This window comes from Harmonia axyridis, chromosome 1 (assembly GCF_914767665.1).
Source record: "Harmonia axyridis chromosome 1, icHarAxyr1.1, whole genome shotgun sequence".
NCBI classification, from domain to species: Eukaryota; Metazoa; Arthropoda; class Insecta; order Coleoptera; family Coccinellidae; genus Harmonia; species Harmonia axyridis.
Window position 1 is genome coordinate 79,530,085 of NC_059501.1, and position 24,439 is coordinate 79,554,523.

At 36.6% G+C, this 24,439-nt stretch overlaps 2 protein-coding genes across 2 annotated transcripts in view; both read right to left on the bottom strand.

The window, feature by feature from the left end:
* LOC123680738 (protein prickle-like) overlaps nucleotides 1–24,439 on the bottom strand; it is a 348,884-nt gene that overhangs the window by 219,159 nt on the left and 105,286 nt on the right. The window lies entirely within an intron of this gene.
* On the bottom strand, nucleotides 1,784–22,376 carry LOC123674043 (piggyBac transposable element-derived protein 3-like). Its single transcript, XM_045608870.1, has 4 exons — nucleotides 22,364–22,376; nucleotides 20,458–22,233; nucleotides 17,205–17,245; nucleotides 1,784–1,939 (listed from the first exon to the last, which is right to left on the bottom strand). The coding sequence occupies exons 1-4, from the start codon at nucleotides 22,374–22,376 to the stop codon at nucleotides 1,784–1,786; spliced, it is 1,986 nt and encodes a 661-aa protein (XP_045464826.1).

Genomic DNA, 24,439 nt, shown 5'->3' on the forward strand with positions numbered 1-24,439 from the left:
CGAATCGATTGTCAAGGAAACGATTCCATAGGAATTGAGAGTATCAAAAATCGTTATCAATTTGAAAAAATCCTCAATTCAAGAAAATGTTGATTTCGATTGAAAAAAAAATAGCACATTATTTCCCTATTAGAATAATGAAAACAGGTTGTGACAGTAGAATATTACAAATAGTGCAGGAGAGAGGAAAGTGTATAGTATGTGTGGAATAGTAAACTCGACTATCCCACCCCCATTTCTACAATCTTACTTTACTCTTTTGATTCATTTGTTGACTTTACCAATGTAAACATACACAAGTTTGGTTTAAGCTGAGGATAGATTGTATTTCTAGCTGCGATTGTGTTTCTCTCTTCAAACTACCTTCTTAAATGACTGACAAAATTATCGTAGTAGAGTATTTAAAAAAAAAAGTATGCTAATGAACTCTATTACTACTTATACCAATGTAAACCAGGCAATATTGTGTCAGAAAAAGTATCACTTCCACCACTAGATACACAACGAACTATTTGACAATCTACAAGTCAATTGTCAACGAATCTTCGAACTCCACACACTCCAAGCTTTATCTGAGAAAATTCCATTAGAGCTTGTGTTTCACTTCAACGGTTATTCATTATTACCGACAAGTCGAAAAACAATCAGAAACCATTTAAACGTCACACGAACGCAATACTCACCGAGACATTCTCAGCATGAACTCAACAGTTGAAAAAGCGTCACGTCTCTCCGCCCCACAATCGACAGATCTCATTAGCAATTCGAAAAGTTGCTCCATTAAGTAATTAGATATTCACGCTAAAATATTCCCGCCGTAAAGCAATTCCCCAGTCCCCTTTATTACACGGTTACACGCATACCTGTAACGATAATCTCTGCGGAGCTGAGTGCGGATCTGACCTATCGGTGAATTATGGGATCCGCTGATTGAATTTCTCCGTATGATTAAACTACCGAACTGTGTTGTATTCCGCGACGACGATGAGAGACGTAGTTTGTTTTTCAATATAACAGGTGAAATTAGCTATCGCTGCCGATGCTGGATTTATTGCGCTGTGATAATGGCCTAGCAACATCCTCGATTAATGAGGATTTGCCGTTTGAGGCTCGTAAAGTAGTTTCGGCATTTCGTTTTTTAATGGGGGCCGTAAGTCAGGAGAAGTCCGATAGAGGTCGTATTTTATTTGGCGTTTACGGTTTGCGATAGGGATGCGATGGGTGTTCTTGGCGTAGGACTGGTCGGTGATGAGCAGACGGTTGGGCTTGGAATAATGGTTGTTCAGATCCAAGTAAAGGTTGATGCTCACTCTGGTTTAGCGTCATGAAGAGAATATTCTTGTAGTATTGAGTTCCACCTCCGCCCTATAGGTTGACATTAAATTCAATATAGAGAGGCGTATGAGCCGCTTTCGTCATGATAGCCAGCAGAAAAAAAGAAAACGAAGTAGATCTGGCACCCATTGTACTGATGTCACTTCCAAATTAACAGAGACAGATATCAATGAATGATGCGCTAGATAATAGATCGAAGGACTTAGAGACTAACAGTCCAAAAAATCGTTCAGATCCTGGACAACCACCCTACAACAACGTCTTCTATAGAGTCGCCATACGTCTATCACGAAGTTAGACAGAGAAGAAAATGAAATGCTTGCTAGCAATGGCAGTAAAACCGAAGAGAACAACGTATTGTTCTGTTGAAGAGCCAAATAGCATAGCCCTCCTAAGGCTGGTGTTGTGATGTTATTATTCTCGTATGCAAGAATTGGAAAAATGACCTTCAAGAATCTTTTATTTGTAACATGTCATCCAAACCGTTCAATGTTTTTTCTATGCCAACTCTCCTAGGTGCACTAGCCCATTCTACTATAACTAGGCAAGGAACATGAGACTGGTCCATTTTAATCAAGTAGATGGGGCCCATCAGTGAATCTTCCTAATGATGAAATGATCAGGAGAGTAAGCAAGGAAAAGAGCTGAACCACGATGCACTGCCTAATTTAAAAAAAAAAATACCCCTGAATGGAACACAGATGGTTCAAAAACCACAACATTAGCTGGCAGTGGAGTATCTAGGACATGCACCAAATGCTCGCTAGCGTTAGTCTCCTGTTCAAGTGTTTTTCAGATAAAAATACTTTTAATCGAAAACGAACCCAAACAGAAACTATTTGAAATGTGACATAGCAATCCGTTCTGATAGTCAAGCTGCTATTGAAACATTAAGCCTCTATATCAGTCAATGAAATTTAATATGGAGGTGCAGGAGAAAATATGTGTATCGATAAATCACTATTTTTTTTAAGAGAATAGAGACTGTACAAGCAGCAACGACAATGCGACATTCACAGGTGTTATTAGCATTCTTCGACAACAATGGAAAAATTCGTCAGCATATTAAAGAAACACTGAAGATGCTGAACGCTCTGGCCACCCGAATTCGGCAGTTGTTCGGTAGTAGTTACTGGTTAGAGAAGGAACTTATGAAATGAAGATTAAAGCCTTCTGGATCTGGGTTCATGGTTACTCAAGAGTTAAAGGAATCGAAGAGGCTATCACATTTGACAGAAAGGGAACACGAACACCTTTCACTTGCTCCGAACAATGCTATTGTATAGGAGAATGCAGGAAACCGAAAGAGAAATAATCTGGCAGAATCTTCATTCCAAAAAACTTTTCGGATCTTGAATACTTCAAGATCCAAAATGTCTTTGGTTTGGATCTCAGTGAAAACATGCTACACCTCCTCAATGGCTTCCTTACGCTGTATTGCTGCCTCAGCATGCACCTTATAACAATAGGGTTATGAGAAACTGACTGAATTTAGATTCTCATATTTCGACAATTTCTAAAAGACTTTTCTATCTTTCATTTCCTCTGTATTCAATTTCAACCTATACACCCATAACTATTCAGTTAGTCTCAAATGAACTGAGCAATAAGTGAATAAGTAATGAACACTTTTAGTAGTGAGGACAACTTGTACCACACTCCTGTCGAGAAATAAACGACAAAACTTCCCAGCAGTAAAACAAGTCGCCAAACAATAAGAATGATCTATTTCCCAGACGTTAAATCTCAACAACCACCCTTTCCAGCCGCCAGTGAGACGTCCCTGCACGCACAACTATAGCTATTAGAGAGTCAGCGCGAGCTTAACAGGTCAACTTAGTCCGCTAATTAACAGACCTCTCTGATTTACTATCTTGTTTATCCCATAATAATACTATGGTAATTTACAGGTTCTCTTCGTTAAAATAACTAGGCGTAAGAGCCAGTGAGTGCGCATTCCCCGTTACAATAAATCCTTCCTTCTCGGTAAACAGCGAGCGTGCTTGAGGCATGAGAGGATTCCTCCGGTCCGTTTCGGGGGAATTAAAATGTCAGAGAGGCGGACACGTCGCTCCTGGCCGGGTCGAGCGACGATTTCGCTCCCGACTTGGTCGCCATTATTTGTGTCATTTTATCGTCAGGTAGCGCGGTTTCCTTAAACAGCTGGCCCGATGTGGTTTATTGCGGGAATTCCGCGTTGACACGGTACACGGTTCGAGTGAAAGGAAAGGGAGTCGATAGTTAGCGAGAAGCGGTGTTGCCAGCGCGGTGGATTTTTCCCTGGAACTGAGGAAATTATATTTCGTTTAGGGACCGGGCAGAAACTTCATGAAAACTAGCATAATATGAAGAAAATCATAAATGAGTCGTGCAGGAATTTTCTGATTATTTCAGAGAGTTAAGTTATGTTATTTGTTTACGCGATCGGAATTTCACCTCCGATGAAACGATTATACAGGATTGTTACAAATTTATAGTGAGTGTTAAAACATTTTGAAATTTCTAATTACAAGTTTGAAAATAGGACTTCAGGAAATGTGAAAAAGAATTGATAACTGGGGATTCACGGCATGACTTGATCAAGTCAAGCCGTGAATCCCACAATTTCTGATTGCTCACATAGAAATTTTTCGATATAACTTAACTAGTTGCCTGTATTAGGGCTAGTTCCATAATCCATGTGACAAAGCTTCTTTCGGTAAAAACCTCATAGTAGAAACTCGCCTATAAAAGTAGCTTGATAGAGGCTCCGAAGAAAGCTTCCTTTTCATTGGGCCAATGAAGTTAGTTTACTCACGTTAACTTAAGATGAACCTCCTCTGGTAAAAGTCCATTAATGAAGTAGATGCAGCGTTTCAGAACTGCAGCAATTTGATTTATTCTTCTTACCAATCATTACAATCATTTGGTAAGGAATAATATCCTTCAAAAATTAGCTGGTTCTTCATAGGGTGCTGATGCCAGCACTTTTCGTACGGCAGCTTTGGCCTTGGTTTTCTCTGCTGCTGAATACTGTTGTTCCGTTTGCTTGAATAGTCCTCATGTTCATTAAATTGATGCACAGTTTAACGTTTTTATGAGAATTATCAGTTGAACTATCAAATCAACACCTTGACATTGGTTACCATTGCTATCACATATACTTCCGCCTCATATTCGTAGACATGTCCCAATCAAGAAATCTTGGGAAAAATTTCTACCCGAACTTATTTCCAATTATATTTTACCTCTCAGATACTGGAACTGCCAAATCAAAATTACCCAAATCCTTATGGATTAATACTATCCTTCAATCTAATGAAAAAGTCAAAAAAATTTGGCGTCCGAAATGGAGTACTTGTACTGCCTTCAACAAAAATCTAATCGTTGATCCTCCAGAGAAGTTCTAGGTTCAAATTCTCTTAGGAAAATTTGGTGTATTTCAAATCGACTTAGAACTAGTCATGGCCGTTGCAATAGTATGCTCTTGAAATGGCATCCTATTGAAAGCCCACTATGTGAGTGTGGTGTAGAAGAAACTATTGACTGGTGAATACTTGTCCAATTTATAAATTTCATAGGGATTTCCAAGCTATCCATTCAGTTTCAGATTTTTTATTCAGAATGGGCCGCTAACTTCAAATCAATATAAAGGAAACTAACATTGTAAACTTCTTTCTGGTTCTTTTCGTTTTTGTTTTCAGATTTCATAAAATATACCACAATAGAAAACTAGGGATTTCAATTCGAACTCTGGCAACTTTTGATACATATTCTAGTGAAAATAATTCTTTCTACCTGGCAACCCTGGCGACAAGGAATCATTTGAACTTCGTTGCTTCGCTAATATGCAGCTTTGTTCGAGCTACTTGGTATTCGGTGGAGGTATCGGACGAGATTGAGGATAAGTACCTACGTGCGTCGATGATCTGAGATGGTTTGCTTGCTGGAGATGAACGTAGAGTAAGGAGAAAACCTTCGCGGATCTTGTTACTGGTGTCAGGTACAAGATACGCTCACTAGCTCTCTTTGTACGCCTTTTTGAGCGCTCGTTGATCAAACAGATCGCTCTATTATTTCGTCACAATATCTGTTATTGAAGAATTTCGAGCTGGGAATAGTCTCAAACTATAAGCTACGCTTCAACGTCTTCAAATTCAAATATAGTCTTCCATATATACAGGGTTTCCGTAAATATTAAATAATATTAAAACTGCATATTGAATCATTCATTTGGATGCAGAATGACAATTCATAGCTTCGTACAAAATTTTATATTGATCACACAACATATAGAACATCGAAATGAAGTTGTATAATAGTCAGCGTAGCAGCTTTTTTATTAATGAAAGCTACATCATTGACATGTTTACATAAAAGTTAACACAAATATACATTAATAACTCTTCATTTTTAGATATTCAAAACCACTGTAATAAAAACACAGAAGACTCTGAATAAATTTAATAACAGCTAACGAGCGAACGTTAAGGTTGATTATGCTAGAGAATATTGAATAATTTACCTTTGCAACAATATTGTCACAATCTGAAAGACGAATTGATGTCTACAGCGAAAGCTCAACTATCCATCCGATGGCTAAATCTTAACAAACTACGTCTTTAAGCTCAAGTGCCGTATGGGCGAAACAAACATACTACACTTTATAGGAAAACCCCCTAGACTATGGGTAAACATAAATATTTGCACAGAAGGAAGGTTCCTCCTTCGAACGCAAAGCTTTCCAACACATCTTCGCTGCAACATCCCAACTAATGTGTGCGATAGATCAAGATAAGAGCAAGGATGAAGATGGCAATTTGCTTTTTGTACATTCGCACCGTTTCCTGTTTTATTTTTACAGGGGTGAGTTATCGCCCCTTGAAGATAGTTCTGTTTAGGGTGATGGAATCAGTTGAGGTCGCTAAGTGAGTGTTGACTTCCCACTGCTGTCTTACACATTAGAGAAGTTAGTAACAGCAAATGGAATTTTATTTTTGTGGTGAAGATTGATGTTTTTTTGTCGACCAGTCGTTTCTCACCAAACAACAAAAGCCAACTCTGAAGGGATCTAATCTAATTGAGTACGAATATATTACTTTAGGAACAGGTATCAGAAGGAAGTTATTTCAGTTAATCCCTTAAGTAGGTAGAAACCGTTTTGATAGAAAGCAGAAATACAAATTTTGCGATTTTCAAAACTATTTTCTTTTCTCAATTGATCGGAAATGAATCAGCTAATAATCAATCAGATGAGAAGAGCAGATAAATTCTAACTAAAAAAAAAGGTCTACCATACACTAAGTAGGTACTGCTCCTATACTGTCATTTCTGTCTCAGTTAACATTTTTTCTCCACAAAAGTCCGTTTCATTGATTTCACTCATTGCCTCATACTTATTGAAAGTTTTGTAGTCTTGAAGGATGCTATTGTCGCATGAATGAAAAAGCTCCGAACTTCATGTCAGTGTTTTTCTCGTTTTTATTTGTTGCATCTCCTTCCTTTAAATTTAGTCGATTCCTATTTTCCTTGATTTCATCTCTCTTCTTTCTAGGTCCTGAGGAAGACCAAAGTAAGGCTGGTTTTAGAGTCACGCTGACCGTCAGCGCTGACAGGCCAATATGTATGATCACTTATGAAGCGTTTTAGAATAACGCCGACGGTTCAGGCTGAGGTATCGAGCGCGTACGCGCAACGCGTCGGCGCCGCTGACCACGCCGCGCCGACGAGCTACCGAGCTAATGTATCGTTACTGTGTTACGTAAAACGCACGCGCTGACGGGGACAGTCAACGCAACAATGAATCGCGATATTGATACTGGTCGTGTGATTGAAGTTGTGGTTGGGCATGACTGTACCTCACGACGTTCAGCATGACACTGAAACGAGTTGCTACGCGCTGAGAGCTACGCGCATAGGCTTCAGCGCTGACGGTCAGCGTGATTCTAAAACCAGCCTAAAATCATATTTCTGGTCAGCAATAAATATTTAAATTGATTTGTACCAATATAATATAGGTTGATGAATAGTATTAGAAAATACTATAGAGAGCTAGAAATTGTCATGAACTTGAAACTAGTATGTTGTCGTTATTGTTGTGCATTGAAATGACATTGTTTGATTTACCTTGATGATGTAAATGTGTTCAGAAATTCACTGCTGAACATCCCCGTTGAAATGAGATAACTGTACAATTTATTGTCGTAATATGTTGGACTAACGTGGAGCTTACATTCCAAATGTAATTTCAGAAAAGTAATTAATACTCTTGATAATATATTGGTTATTCCACTGATTGCAGAGAAACCCATAAAAATTTCCATGATTCTTTTTACTATTGTCTGAATGTTATGGTTCGCTCGTAATATATTTTATTATAGGTATTACTGGTAATGCCCTTCTTAACATCTCTATTGTATATGAAAATATTATTGTTGGAGCTTTTGTTCTTTTTTGAAAAAGTAATTGCGGCAGGCCGACATAATTAATGGTAACAATATCAGAATGCTCAAGTAATTTACTGAATAATTATAGGAAAAAAGTCGAAGATTCTCACAAGATAACGAAACCAAAAACATCCTCCTACAAAGAATAAAAGAGTCATTACCTCTCAGTTCAGTAGTTCACCCACAAGATATATTTAAGTTTCTTTCTTTTAAACCTTCGAACAGAAATAATAGGATTGATATACTGGATGATTCCACAACAATGGAGAGAGAAGGAGCTGTAACGGAATTGGTACTACAGCGTGTACATGTGGAGTCATGGTTTAGATAATGTTTTTGGAAAAAAACTTTTGCAGAGCATCAGACCATTTGGAACAACTTCGGTGTCGTGTTGGTTTGTGGAACTGTGTGTTCGAAAATAATTTATATTAGGCAGCCTTAATTCCCACAATTTACTACTTTGTTTGGGTTTCTTGTTAGTGCTGTGTATGGTCAAATGTGAATTTAATATTTTCTGGGAATAGGGTTCTCATTGAGCTTGTGCAAATTTGTTATTCCATAGATATCAACATCTCGCGTTCTACCTGTACCATTTCGATAAAATTTGATGAAGATAGTTGATTTAGATACTTAGTAGTTCCTTGATAATTCTAGCTTTATAAGATACATGTACACTACACCTTACTAATGTGCAAATGTTCCATTTACTACTTTCTTCTTCAATTTTTATGAAATTTCCGAACGTATTTGAGTTTTTTTGAATATACTGCTCTTGTTGGACATACATCAATCAAAATTCTTCCGCATATACATATAACAGTTGAAAGACTGAATATAATGTACTGTGGAGGACGGATTTTTCATTATTTTTTTGGGGTCCGAGGTAGAATAATATATTACCATATATTATCCATAAATTCCTTGTCTAGTGAGAGGATCTCAGAATCCTTTTGAGAAAAAAAAGGATGGCACATCTTCGGGCTCGATTCCTGAGAGAATTAATTTGGTGGAAACCAGAACCTTGTAGGTTCATGCTATAAGAGACAATTTGAAAATGGCTCGAAATGGAAAGTTCTCATAACTCTTTTGTTACCGGTGCTATATACATAAAACAAAAAAATTCTACAGTCTTCACATTTTCCAGTAGAATCCATTGGTGTAATAATTTGTTTTTTATCACAGTTGGTTTTGAAGTTATAATAATTGAAACTTGTTCATTTTTAATTTAAACCATAAAAATTTCTATAAGAAATAAAATCGTTCATTTTTTCATCTTTCAAAAACATAAAACATAATATATAAATTTCTTCTCAAACAGAATAAACCATTTTATTATTATTATAAAAAATCATCAAAAGTTTCAGTTTCACACTGCAAATCAACCAAGTGACTATGATAACTATGATAATTTGTGAACTTCAGATAATTAAACTATTCGGTGGCCACCAAGGTCTCCGGATTTAACACCGGTTGATTTTTTCTTTCCTCACATTTATTAGTTTTGAAATGTTGAAATAACTAATGGCGTTAAATCTGAAGAGCATAGGTGGCCTGTAAATATTTCAAATTTTTGAAGTTCACAGATTATCATAGTTAGGAACTCGGTGTGAAACTGAAATTTTTGATGATTTCATAGATTGCTATGAAATTTATGTATTATGTTATGAATTTTTGAAGGGGAAAAAAGAGATTTTATTTCTCATAGAAATTTTTAAGGTTTAATAAAAAAACACAAATTTGTATTATAACTCCGAAGATAATATCAATGAAAAACAAATGATAACATCAATGGATTCTACTGGAAAAATTGCTAATAGAATGTTCAGATTCACTATTATTTTTTTTTAGAGCTCGAAAACCGTTGATTCTATAAGGTTTTGGTTCTCACCAAATAAATTCTCTCAAAAATCAAGCCCGAAAATGCGGCATTCCTTTTTTTTAACACAAAGGGATTCTGAGATCCCCTCTTTAGGCAACTTTTATGGAACTTGCGATACATACAGCCAAAGTGTTTCTTTTTTCGATTTATTCTTGAAAATTATCATCAACTGCATTTTTGAATAATTGAAGGATATTTTTATTATAGAATTCTGAAAGTTTCAACCCACTGGGAATATTCGAGCATTTTTCGATGCATTTTTGAAAATAATCATCAACTGCATTTTGGAATAAATGAAGGAATTATATGTATTGTAGAATTCTGAAAGTTCTAACCAACTGAAATCTTCGAGCAAGTCTAACTGAAGATTGGAGATAAAACGAAGAACTCAGGTTATACACTTTTTTTTACGATACAGCAAGTCTCTTTCAGACAACATAACAATATGCATATCATCGAAACATAACGAGAAACAACTCCAGACTCCATATAATAACCCTAGGGACTTCCTCTTTTTCAATCTGAACCTGGGGGGGGGGGTGGCGTTGCAGCAAGAAACTATTTTCCTCAAAGACAAAAGAAAGCAAAAGCTTCTGCAGCTGCCTTTGATTCCGGCACGTTTGTATTGTTTCCGCAGACAAATGAACGGCGCCCGGAAACACGACGTCGTTTCTATGACGACGGCCTGGAATTCTTCGATTTTGATTTATCTCTCCTCTGTATCTTGTCGGGCTTGGGAATGAGAGCGTGTTTTATTTCCAGGATTTGGAGGAATATGGGATAGTTTGAGCCGGGTTTGCTCTGTTTATGTCGCTTCGAATGCAGTGGATATAGGGAATAACGGAGATTGTTGGGAAGACAGCGAGATATTCAATTCGGATGAAGCCAGGAAGTTTATGGTATTTGTTTGTGACTTCCGGATCTGGTTTCTATTCTTCCGGAATATTCGGAATTGGGTTGAATAGTACAACTGGAAATGTTTTATACAACTTCGTATTTCAATCTTGCGACGCTGCAGAATTATGCATATTTCTTCGCTTCCCAGAATATTCCACGACATTTGAATAGTCATTTCCCTTAAAAGTGTGACAAGTGGTATTATTTGCACGAAACTGGGCTTATGTGAAATAACAGAGAATTATCTACTACAGTATCAGAGGAAACATACTTATGGAAGAATAGTTTAAGATGTCTTTATAGTTAACATGAAATTAACTTTTAGAACTGAGCAATATTTGGGTAATACCAAATTCAATAGAAAAAAACGTATCTAGGTTATACAGAGTGATTTATTAGCTCACCGACAATCTTTGCCATATGGAAGTTGTATGTATGTAATTTCAACAAAAAAAATATTTTGGGAACATATGTTCCTTTTCGATTATATAAGGAAACAAATGACTTTCAAAGTATCATTTATGTCTATTGATTTGATTCATTAATAACAAAAAAGAGGGTAAATACACTTGTCAGTAGGTATTCTAGTTGTCAGCAATTATAGCAGAAAGTAAACTTACTGCTATAATTTCAGTGTTACGGAACATGACAACTAGAATACCTATACTGACAATGAACTGACAAGTGTATTAACGCTAGTTTCTAAGCATTTCAATAGACATGAATGAAACTTTGAAAGTCATTTATTTCCTTACATAATCGAAAAATAATATATGTTCCATGATGTTTTATGTTGAAATTATATGACCTTTCATATGCCAAAGTTTGTAAGTGAGCTAATATCATCCTGTTTGAAAAAAACTAAATCACGTTTTCGCAATTGGTCACAATTTATTCATATAATTCATTGAAATTTGTTGAAATTCTCCAGGAAATGTGGTTTCGAAGTTACTGAATTCCATAAAAAGAAAAAAAAATTATCAGTATACCTTATTATTAATAGTGTGCCTAATTGAAGAGGTGAAGGTTGAACATATATTAGTTTGTAGTAAGTTATTTCAGAGGTACTAGTAGGGGTATCACCCTTACCATTACTCATGTCTTTGTAATTTAGTAAGTGAGCTCTATTTTCTGATGATGGAAACTTACTTGACGAAACGTCCGTCAGACTCTAATTAAAACAACCGTATTCAAGAGTATAGTGACTACAGCTGTCAAAACAAAACAAAGCACACATAATCAGTTTTATAACTCTGTTGAAGAGTGTCTCAAAAAGGACCTCAACGAGTGCACACATTGTACAATACAATGGAGAGTCAGATCACTTTGAGAGTCCAAGAAATTTGGAATTACACAATCAAAGATCTTTGCTGGAAAGATATAAAGGGTGTTTTTTTTCGAGGTATATAACTTCAAGTTGGCATTACTGTTCGAAATGGCGACCGATTTAACAGCTGTCAAGTGATTTATTCTCAGTTTGGTTTGGCAATTCATCATGAATAGACTCACGTCTAAACAACGCTTGCAAATAGTGCAATTTTATTTCGAAAAAAAAGATTCTGTGCGGAAGACGTATCGCGCACTACGTCCATTTTATTTTGTTTAGCGATGAAGCGCACTTCTGGTTGAATGGCTACATTAACAAACAAAACTGCCGCATTTGGAGTGAAGCTAACCTCAAGTGTATGTCGAAACACCGTTACATCCAGAAAAACTAACTGTTTGGTGCTCTTTATGGGCTGGTGGAATCATTGGTCCGTACTTCTTCAAAAACGATGATGGCCAGAACGTTACAGTCAATGGTGATCGGTATAGAGCCATGATTACTAACTTTTTCATTCCTGAATTGAACAACCATGATATCCAGGAGCTCTGGTTCCAACAAGACGGCGCAACATGTCTCACATCTCGTGCCACAATCGATTTATTGAAAGACACGTTTGGTGACCGCCTAATTTCACGTTTTGGACCTGTGAATTGGCCTCCAAGATCTTGTGATTTAACACCGCTAGACTACTTTCTGTGGGGCTTTGTAAAGTCATTGGTCTATGCGGATGAGCCACAAACCCTTGACCATTTGGAAGGCAACATTCGCCGTATTATTGCCGATATACGGCCACAAATGTTGGAAAAAGTCATCGAAAATTGGACGTCCAGATTGGACTACATCCGAGCCAACCGTGGTGGTCATATGCCAGAAATCATATTTGAAATGTAATGCCACAAGATTATCTTGCGGATAAATAAAATTTATGTCAATCGAAAAATCCATCGCTGTTTTATTGCAATTTAAAGTTCTATAGCTCTAAAAAAACACCCTTTACTTCAAATAGATATTTGAAGTGATTTTAGAAAAGGAAGTCCCTATCATAATATTGTCAAGTTGAAAACGCAACTTCGAAACTTGATAATCGAAGGAAACCAGAAATCATATTTTCTCAAACAAAGCAAAAGATTGAGATAAAAAGTTAACAAACATCCATTCCAACAAAACTAAATAATTCCCAAACAAAATCTCAATATCTCCTCCTAACCGATTGTCCCCACATTTACCTCTAATCTCAGTTATTAAGGTCCCCCCAATTAAGCCCCCCTCCTCCCCAATCAATTCCTTCGAACGACACCTCGCTTTCACTACGACGCTTACAAAGCTTGGAAACGCAAGGATTAATAACCCCTAATTAGGTAATTTCGGAGTGACTTTCAACTTCTCGAACTGGGACCGTCCCCAAAGGACTGATTAGGCACTTATCCTTAATCATTTCGACAATATCCACGCTCGACTAATAAAGTTATTGTGTGCCCACCTTGCGGGCCAAATCTGAATAGTAGGCCGAGATCAGAAGTTTGGTAGTTCGGGGTGAGGGGGCTTCCGGGGGGGTCAGCATTCAATTTCGCAGATTTATGGCGAGTCGTGAGTCGAGACAGCGGCAGATTAATTGGTAACATTTGTTCTAACAGGGGGGAGGTTATTAGGGATGGATCTGATAAGGGAGTTTCTATGGGTTCAAAGCGGAAATAAATGTATTATTTATGTGATGTTGAGGAAAAATAGTAGATGTACAATGAGACAATAATGATACCTGAACTAAACTGAATTATAGATATTATTATGAGTTGTAGGGCCTACTTCATCAACGACCAATTTATTGATGATATCTAATGAATAATTTTGTCTGTTAGTAACATTGAAGTAGTACATAGTAATAGTACATGCTTCGTCCCGTTCAATCATCGTGTATATATGTATGCTATAAAGTTCAAAAGAGTCTTCTCAAGACAATCTAATATAAAAATCAAAATCAGGACTTCATTGTGCCCAAAACTTTCACTAGTTGATAATCTTTTTTTGGTCGGAATACAATTTCGACTGACTAAATAACAAAACCAATCAGAAGGGAAATAAACTCTTCAAAACTATACGTACAATTGAATGAACAGCTAATGAATTGAATACTTGTAACAAAATCAACCTGTAGATAGACGGACGTAACTGATTTTTTTATTACTATTTTTCCACATCAGTATCTTGCATTTGAGAACACAGTAGGCTAACTGAAAGGAGAGTTTCTCTGGTAATATACATCAGGTTAAGTCATATATCTTTTTTACTCTTCTGTGAAATGAATATGCAAATCATGATTTACAATTGAAATAACAATTATCGAGAATTTGATTTCACTTTCTGATTCCGGAACGTACGTCTGTCTTCATGTTTATTTAGTTATTCAATTTATTAGCTGTTTACTCAATTTTACAGTTTTGAATAATTCATTTCTTTTTGGTTGGTTTCAATATTCTGTCAGGTGGAATTGAATATACCAAGAAGGAATATCAGATATAGTGATAATCATGTCCTCTCTCAGTGGATCGAAAACACATCTAAGCACTGAGGTGCTTTCTTTATGTAATATCCTTCTCTCGGAAGAAAAGTACAAATTTAAGTTGTACCCTGAGGTGCAAATTAGGTTATATCTTGCAGGAAGATTGGCTCAGTATAGAGCTAGGACTTATCTCTTCAGGGAAGAATTATTTCTGTACATTTATAAATTTCGGATTTACTCATATGTATTTCCATTTTGTAGAATATTGTATGTCAATTCATCTGATACCAGATATTTTAAAGGTTCAGATTGTGAAATACTTGTGTAAATATAAGAGGTGTTTGATCGACTGTTTTCAGGCATTTCGAGTGGTAACAAAGAGGTTACACATAATTTTGGCGCCCAGCGTGGGGCACTTAAGGTCAAAATTATGTGTTACCACTCAAAATGCCCGAGAACAGTCGTTTGTTTTGAGTCGTGGTTCTGATGTCTGAATTCACTGAATGGAAGGGAAGAATTAAGGCACTTGAAGCTGCCAACATTACAAAATACTCAATCCAAAAGATGAAGCCTTACGATTATAAAATGCGGTTTTGGTTAACAAAGCTTGATTCATACAAATTTTCGATTTTAAGACAGTTCGAAGAATTAAATCAATCCAATTAAGACCAGTACACCATAGAATCTCCATTCAACCTTCCAACAAAAATCCTCCATTCAATCGAAGCCTTAAACCTATAAAATACAGATTACCTTAAAAAATCATCCATAAAATGAGGATTTCTTTCAAAAACACCCAAAAACTTCTTGTAGATCAATACTCACTGAAATCCTGTACTGGAAATCAAGGCAATTAAAGCTGCCAACATTACAAAATCCTCAATTCAAAAGATGAAGCTTTGCGACCATAAATCGAGGATTTCGTTAAAAAAATCCGAACCGTCTAAATTCTCGATGTTAAGACAGTTTCGTCTGGAGAATTAAATCAATCCAATTAAGACCATTACACCATAGAATCTCATTCAACCTTCCAACATCACAAAATCTTCCTTTAAAGCCTCAAACCCATAAAATACAGATTTCCTTCAAAAATCCCTACGACCCGCATCAGTATTCAATAAGCACCAACATGTCCCCACAAAGGGCCCATTAAAACACAATCATTTCAACACGCTCATAAATACTCAGTATTATAAATACGCCACATCGTTCGATGAATAAACACGACTTTTCCGGCCAGATATGGCCGACGTAATCTTCGCAATAAATAACAGACTGTACCCAAGAAGCCTTTAAGCCTTTGGACCCATACTTTGAATGGCGGCAACCACTTCTAACGTCTTGTTAAACGCCACCAAGTCGCCAAGTTAGCTCTGCGCTCAAGATGGCGGCGGCTAATACAATAAGTATACGATTATCTTGCAGGAAACTGTATGCTCGCCGAGATTTAATCCCCATTTACGTTGAGGGGCCCCTAATTCTGTTTTAGAACGAATTTTGGAGGCCGCATTGTTATTGAAAAGGAGGCGGTGCCGAGATGAGGAATTTAATTAGTGTTATCTAGAGATCGGATCTTTGTGTTGGACGGGATTTAGGAATTCCTTGCCTATTCATATTTATATAATGTGGAAGGGAGTTTCAAGATGAACGCGATACTGTTGTAATATACGAGGTGATTCGCTGAGATGTGAAAGAGGTAGAACATTTCGTGACCGCAGAATATAGTGAAAATGAAAAAAAATGATTATCCATGTTACGCTGTCTATGTGGATGGTTCTCACGAATGCTAATAATAAGATACTACTCATAGAATGAATGAATGAATTATTCCAACCAGATCCAATCATCAATACCTTTTTGAGGTATTTTCCGGAATCGAGTTCGGTAATAGAGTTGTCGTAATAGATAACTAAAAGATCCACTGAGTATGTTGTCAACATCTCTAAGTATTGATATAAATTGATTCTCTAGACACCGCTCTAAAAAGCATACCAATTCTAGTCTTGTGAATAGCTTTGACTTTTTCTTCTGTTGAATTTCCTCATGTCTATATATTTTTTTGAGTTAATATGTTCTTGAGTTGATAAGAATATAAAGATGAAGAGTTGACTTTCTTGGATCGCTTGAAAATATACGAAGAAAAGATTTTCATTCACAAAACTAGCGCTTTTATAATGTTTTCATATACGTCATATACAAGCAGTAACATACTTGAAAGTAAATTGACGTGTCGAGTGGGGCTTAATAAGTTTGCACACAAGACCATTTGACGCGTCGATCGCATTTAGCCAGCGTTTCGTCGCGTCGATTGTAGTATGTCCTAGTCATGTGTGTTAAACTTTCTTCTAATCAATAAACATCAATACTTGTTGTGTAAATGACTGAAATAAAATCTAGGTACTATACCTCTGCTTTTTACAATGTATCGAGTCCCTTTGGGATCAGTCAAGAATGTGTTTTCATTAAAATGAACTTGAGAAAGCATCACTTTTTTCCAATAGAAGAATAGTTGCTAGTAAGAGATGGCTTCGTAACATGCGCAACCCAACCAAATCGTTCTAAAACAGAGTCACCACGCTTTGCTATGCAGGTGTGGGTTAGATGGCAGATACCTATGAGTTGCTATACTGATGTTTCCAACATCAGGACATGGTCTTTGGATGAAACTCTACCCTCTGAGAGGCAGCATAAGAAGAAATATGTTTGATAAAATGCAAAAAAATATTGTGAAAAGCTTGTTTTGTATTACTTACCACAACTATTTTAGCTATCAGATGTTTGTTTATTAGTGATTCGCAAGAACAATATACGTATCAAATATACAAGTTTGTTGTTGAAACTTACCGAACGCATCTGATCATTATAATCAAGGGTAGGATGCTCACCTGAAAAAAAAAAGAAAATTATTATTTATAAACTAATATGAGACTTTCAAAATTGATAAAACATATATGTATTTCAATTAGATTTCTCCCCTAGAGTACATTTGGTTTTGTGTTATTTTCATTGCCAGAAGAAAATTGTTCTAGCATTGAAATAATTTGAAGAATCATAGATATTATTATCATATGAAACCAGCTTTACCTACTTGAGGTAAGTATTTGAATAGGAGGCCGGTCTGATATACATAAGTAGCTTTCTTGAGAATTAACATGAAGAATGTTCTGTGTAGGTACCTTTCAAAATTAAATTTATTTGATGAACAAGTATGTAAAACCTATCGAAATCAAGTAGATGCATTTAGTGTGCAACAACTAGATAAATGTCGAAAATATTCGTCAAAGGAATAAAAAGGGAAATATTATTAACCAAAATTTATTTCATAACATTTCAAGTAGATTCTTAATCCACTTATGAAACAATTTTTCAAACGTAAGTAAGTACTTTAGAACAACGACTTCGACTGAACAGTTTTGGTTCGAAATGGCAGTTTTGTCTGAGAATATGCCATGAAAAAAAATTGGAATACCTACTTTCAACACAATGTCATTTACAACTTGGATGGAAATGTTTTGTTGAAAAAACGAGAAAGATTTTAGAAAGATTCCGAAAGTACATCGATCATTTCATCTTATTTTCTTCTTTCGTCAAATAATCAACAAATATTGAAGAAAGAATAATGTATATCGTAGTTATTTAAAATTTTGTATTGAAACATTTCAGCCGAAGCCAGGAAGATATCTGATCTTGTCATGGTCGAACAAGTCACAGGGACTACAATGGAATTCAGTGCTTTCCTCATTCTTTTCTAGTATCTAAATGACGTAAAAACAAATCAAAACTCGTAAACTTTTCCATTACATCAATTTAATTGAACGATTTTTCTTTCTCTAAGTTCCCTTGATTAGATTGACTCCATTCCCGACTCTATTCCGAAGAAATCTGGAAGGCAATCAACGATTAACAACAATAGTATAATTCCTCGGAACCGAACACCATCCAGATATCCAGAAATATTCGGCATTAATTAATTTTGGAATTTGGCGGCGGCATGCCTTAGAATTCAATTTAGCTTCATGACTTCAAGGATTGCACTCTAATTACCGCTAATTACCGGTCGGAAATTGAATTTGAGCCGAGCCGGAGTTTTCTTCGGAGACGGCTGAAGTGTAATTGCATTTTGATCTGCACTTTTTGCGGTTGCACTCTCGAATTCTCGATAAAGGAGACATGGAGGGGTTTATGCGGAATTGTTCGCGATTTTTCGGAGAATTCCGGAGGAATCTTTCTGCTCGCTGGGTGGTAATTTCGAGATTATTCGTAGAAACCGGATACATCTTTGGTGAATCAAATAAGCACAGCCAATTTTACATTATGGTTCATTATTATCTTGTTCGTGCAACTTTGCTGCCGCCGTTTTTTTTTTCGAAATTCGAGGCTTTATTCTGAACAACTGGTTATACATTTATGATTCAAAGTATTGTCCATCGCTGGCCACTACTTTCTCCCATTTTTCGGGCGGTGTACGAATCTCGCATTGAAAAAACAGGTCATTTTTGAAGCGATCCAAGAATCGATCCAATTTTTTACTTCTTCATAAGACCGGCAGTGCTGATCAGCCAGGCCGTTTGCCATTGATCGAAACAAGTGATAGTCCGAGAGAGCGACGTCTGGAAAATACAACCGGTGAGATAGGACATGCCCTTTCAATGTTTCCAAGTATGTGTTGACCACTTTCGTAACATGGAGTAGAGCATTGTCAAGCTGTAAAATCAATTTATCATGTCTCTCATTGTATTTCGACCGTTTGTTTTTCAATGCTCGGCTCAAAGGCATTAATTGCGTTCGATAACGATCGCCTGTTATTGTTTTAGTTGGTTTTAACAACTCATAATACACTTTTTCGAGCAAGTCCCGCCAAATAATGAGCATGACCTTGGAACCGTGAATATTCGGTTTGGCCGTCGACGTGGAAGCATGACTGGGATATCTCCATGATTTTCTGCGTTTGGGATTAACGTGATGAACCCATTTTGCGTCTACAGGAATAATGCGATGCAGAAATCTCTTCCTTCTTTGCCTTGCAAGCAGCTGTTCACAAGCAAACAAACGTTGTTCAACATCTCTCGGCTTCAACTCATAAGGCACCCAATTTTCTTGTTTCTGCATCATTTCCATGACTTCCAGGCGTTTTGAAATGTCTTGTTGAGTCACCCCCAAAGCCCTGCCAATTCTTGTTGTCTTTGACACGAATCTTGATCAAGTAATGCCTCCAATTCTGCATCTTCGAAAACCTTCTCTCTTCCACTGCCATGCTGGTCTTCGACGTCTAAATCGAAATCTTTAAACGTTGAAACCACTTTCGGCAGGTTCTTTCACAAATAGCGTCCTCACCATAGGTACTTGACAGCATTCGATGAGCCGCAGATTTCTTAATATCAAAACAAAAAATTTAAATCTCCCTCAAATGAAGAGAATTTGGCTCGTAAACTGACATGTTTGATCGATAATAACTTTATGGTGCAGCCACAAATCGACTAATATTTCGATGGCGTTAATTTTACAAATACCTAAGCTTATTGTATGAACGAGTGCTCCCTGTTTCAGATTGCTAAAGCCGAGACAGATTTTTGTCCAACCGAGTGTCCAACCTTCATTAAGTGGGGATGGTACCTTGAGAAGAATTGTTTGGCATCTACGATCTATTTCTTTCGACTTCCAGTCAACGCTACAGTCATATATTGCAAAACGGCTGAAGCAAAGTTGTACACCTATAATAGGAAATTGCTTGAGGGAAGAAGGACGTCACATTCCTGACATCATCGTGAAATAAATGGCATAGGTATTTCCACAACTATCTAACTTAACCCTTCATTTCATGAATTAAGAAAAATTAGGAATAAAAATATTTTGATAGGTTTGAATATTTATTTAGGCTTAGTAAACGACATTATGAACTCTTTTCTTATATGCAATGAATTATAACAAAAAAAATGTATGTTGCTAATCTGCAACACTATGAACAAAAAGAACTGAATTATAATTTTTTATTGAATATGGAAATTATAAAAACAGTTTTTGTCTTTTGTCAAACAAAGATGGACACCACACTTTTCACATTTAAAATGCGTTATTCCTTTGCAGAGGGGCATTTTACATCTCTGTCTTGCCGTATCATATTTTGTCCAGTGACCAACGTTATCCATTCGAACGTTTTTCGGGGGTGCATGTACCGCTGGTCCTTTGTGTCTTTTAGCGTTTATACCCAGTTCCACCTCACTAGTTGAAGGCCTTCCTCGTTTTTTGTCATTTGCCGATTGAAACAAACATAACGTTTCTGCAAGATGGAGACGAAATTGCCACTGGGTCATATCATCTTCGATATTTTTTTCCTTTTTGGACCGCTTGAATAAGAGCCAAGCGTTGATAGTAACGATGTCCAGTAAATGAAAAAATATTCTGAGGTACCATTTCCTTGATCTAATAGGAATTTTATAGCGGCCTATATGGCTATCAAGCATGTCAACACCACCCATGTGCTTGTTGTATTCGATGATTACGTTAGGACAAGGGATTGTAATTAAATGTTTATTTTTTCTGTCAAAGCGTTTAGCATCGTGAAACGGAAGCTCTCCAAAGCAAGATGAAAGCATTGTTACCACCTTGTTGTCTTTCCAAGCAACAGTACTCAGGTCTATACCTTCGAAATTGCCTACGTATTCTTCAGATGTTCCCCTTGATTTTTTTGTAAATTCTTTTTCATTAGTAAGCTTAGAGTTCAAAATCCTGTTGCGGCGTATTGTGCCCAGCATAAATATTCCATCTTTTGCCATATACGAGAACAGCGGTATTGAGGTATAGTAATTGTCGCAATAAAGCTGGAAATTCTCATTTCTCGGAATCACTCTTGAAAGTCGAACAACAACATTAGCACTGGCTCCTAAATCCTTCTCATTTGGTTTCACTTTTGTGAAAGTATTTGTGGATCCGTTGTATATTTCAAAATTGTAGGTGAATCCTGATGTATCACACAACATGAATAGTTTGAAACCCCATTTGTGGGGTTTCATAGGAATATACTGTTTCAAATGGTGCTTTGATTTTGTTGCGCATATTTGCTCATCGATGGAAAGCTTGTTTTCCATTGGCACTGAAGAACATCTTGTATTCAATTCTGTCAAAAGGGGTCTAATTCTGAATAAATTGTCGTAATCGGGATGTTCTCTAGGCAAGAGATTTTCGTTGTTATTGAAATGTATAACACTTTTGAGAGTCTCAAATTCATTTATTGTCATACATTTGCGAATTGTTGCATTTCCAATATCTGGTCTCCAATAACAACGTGTCCTGGGAAGCTTGATAACCGACATATATAATGCAATACCGAAAAATTTTTGAATATCACCCATCGATATGTTCGCCGGCTTATTTGGGTTCTTCTGAACACTGTACAAATTGGTTTGGTCAACAATTGTCTGGAGCAATGAATCAGTGAACAGGTACTTGAAAAAATCGTAAGGGGTCTCAAGTTCCAGAATATTATTGGGGAGACTAGAATTGCCTAAAAAGTTTAAGGCATCTTCATTCATTGCTAAATGTTTTTTTCGCCATGTTATTTTTTCTCGAATGTTCTTTTGACATATTGGAGCCTCCGGATTGTCGCATGTATTTTCGTTTGGTAGCATCTCATTTTCTATCAAATCACCAACTTCATTTCTACCGTCATTATCATCATCATTGATCGGCAAATCGGTGTTCAACTCATTATTTTCACCATCTTCAATTTCTTCTGGAAAATATTCCGGATCAGCTAAACTATCCGTATCCGAAAAGTCAAACTCATCTTCACTATCGTCCCACAAATGTGCAGCAATCTCTTCCAGTTCTGCATCAGATAGAAGTTTATTTGGTCTTTTTCTAAGACGTGAACCTTCTGCAAAGAAAATAAATAATTTTATCCACAGTTCATGATGTTGCATATTAGCAACATAGATATTATTTTGCTAAAATAACCCCCAAAGATATAACAAACAAAGAAACATTTTTATTAATTTTGAACATACCTGTATTGTCCATAGTATACGGTAGGTATTATTATCACTCAACTATTTTTTAAATTTTTTAACCCCTTCAACTACAAGGCCCTTCACGAGTCAACTGATTCCACAAAACACGTGGACACATAAACCCACAACACCATAAAAAACCTAACCGTAAACGACATCGGTATTGCGCACGTGCTTAATAGGAGTGCTACAAATATGCAACAGCATGAACTCAAGCTTTAACGCATATCGTCTGTAATAGCAGACGCTCTAAATATGTGTGTTGCAAATTTGCAACAGAATGAAATGAAGGGTTAAGTTGAATGCATATTTTCTTGAAAAATCAATATTGTGTCATTATTTCTAGAATGTAATTGTTTCTCGTGGTCACCCTGTACAATCGAATAAATTCGTAGGTTTTGCGATTATGAAAACGAATGTATGAACAATACGCTAAACATTTTACCAATTCCATCAATAACCGATGTTATCCACAACCGATTCAAAACACTTGATATTCGCAACGTTACCGGTTTTCTCGGAATGTAGCAAATTAACAATCGTCCACTTTCCGACCAGACTGTACCGTCGACAGGTGCTATCCCACTAATTAGCAGAAGAACAAGAATCCGAGAGCTTCAACAGCGAGTTACACACACATAGTGCCAGTCACGATCAACCCTCGATTAAATCCATTGGAAGTTTGAGGATTCGCTGGCTTTTTCTGTCTAAAACATAGCGGTATTTATTGACAACCAGCGTGAGGTTTATTAACGATGTTTTTAATGGGCGCCTTTTGATTGGTACGAAGATTGGTTACAAAGTAGGTATCTAATATCTAACAGTTCTTGCCTCATCATTAGAGTTTATTGGTGACTTTCATGAATGTGTCTATCAGTTGATAATTTGAAATTATGTCAGTATGTTGTAAATATAATTTTTATGTTATTGAGTAGGCTGACACTCCTGTATACAGCTTTATAACGGAATTAATTTCCAAACAAGTTAACAATATATCGTTATCTTGATTATAAGATGTCCAATAGTGTTATCGAAACATCGAAATTCAGTTTCTTTATGTGTTTTCTGGAAGACACAGACGACTTCACAAAGTTAGAATTTGCGGTTTTTCCACATTTAAAATTCTTCCTCGATAGGTAACTCTCATAGTATTCATTTTATGTAACAGGCCAATTGAGAAGTCCCCGGTCTACCATAGTAAAACACATTTTTTTTGGCAAAAAAAAAGACATAGTTGTCTTCGAGGACGATACAGCGATTATAGCGATCTTCCAACTTTTCGATACCATTTTGTAGTACGATTTGTCTTTCGCTTCAAAATAGGTCTCAGTTTCGGCGATTACTACTTCATTGGCGCTACATTTCTGTCCAGCGAGCATTCTTTTGGGGTCTGCGAACAGAAAAAATTCGATAGGGGCCATATCAGGCGAATACGGTGGATGCTGAAGCAATTCGAAGCCCAATTCATGCAATTTTGCCATTGTTCTCATGGATTTGTGACAAGACGCATTGTCTTGATGAAACAGCACCTTTTTTCTTCAAATAGGGCGTCTTTTTAACGATTTCATCCTTTAGACGATCCAATACCGTAATATAATAATCGCTGAGTTGATGATCTGGCCCTTATAGAGGTAATCAATGAATATTATACCTTGCATATCCCAGAATATTGATGCCATAACCTTGCCAGCTATTATGTCTGTTATGTTTTTCCTTGCGTTGAATTCGGTTCATCCTGTGCAGTCCGCTCAGCTGACTGTAGATTGGACTCCAGAGTGAAATGATGGAGCCATGTTTCATGCATTGTCACATATCGACGCAAAAATTCAGGTTTATTTCACTTAAACAGCTTCAAACACTGCTCAGAATCATCAACACGTTGTTGCTTTTGATCGATTGTGAGCTCGCGCGATACCCATTTTGCACACAGCTTTTTCATGTACAAATATTCGTGAATGATATGATGCACAGTGTACACGTTCAGATGATATCTTCACAATGTCTGCTATCTCAATCAACTTCACTTTACGGTCATTCAAAAATATTTTTTTTTTCGTTGGTGACAGCCTCTTC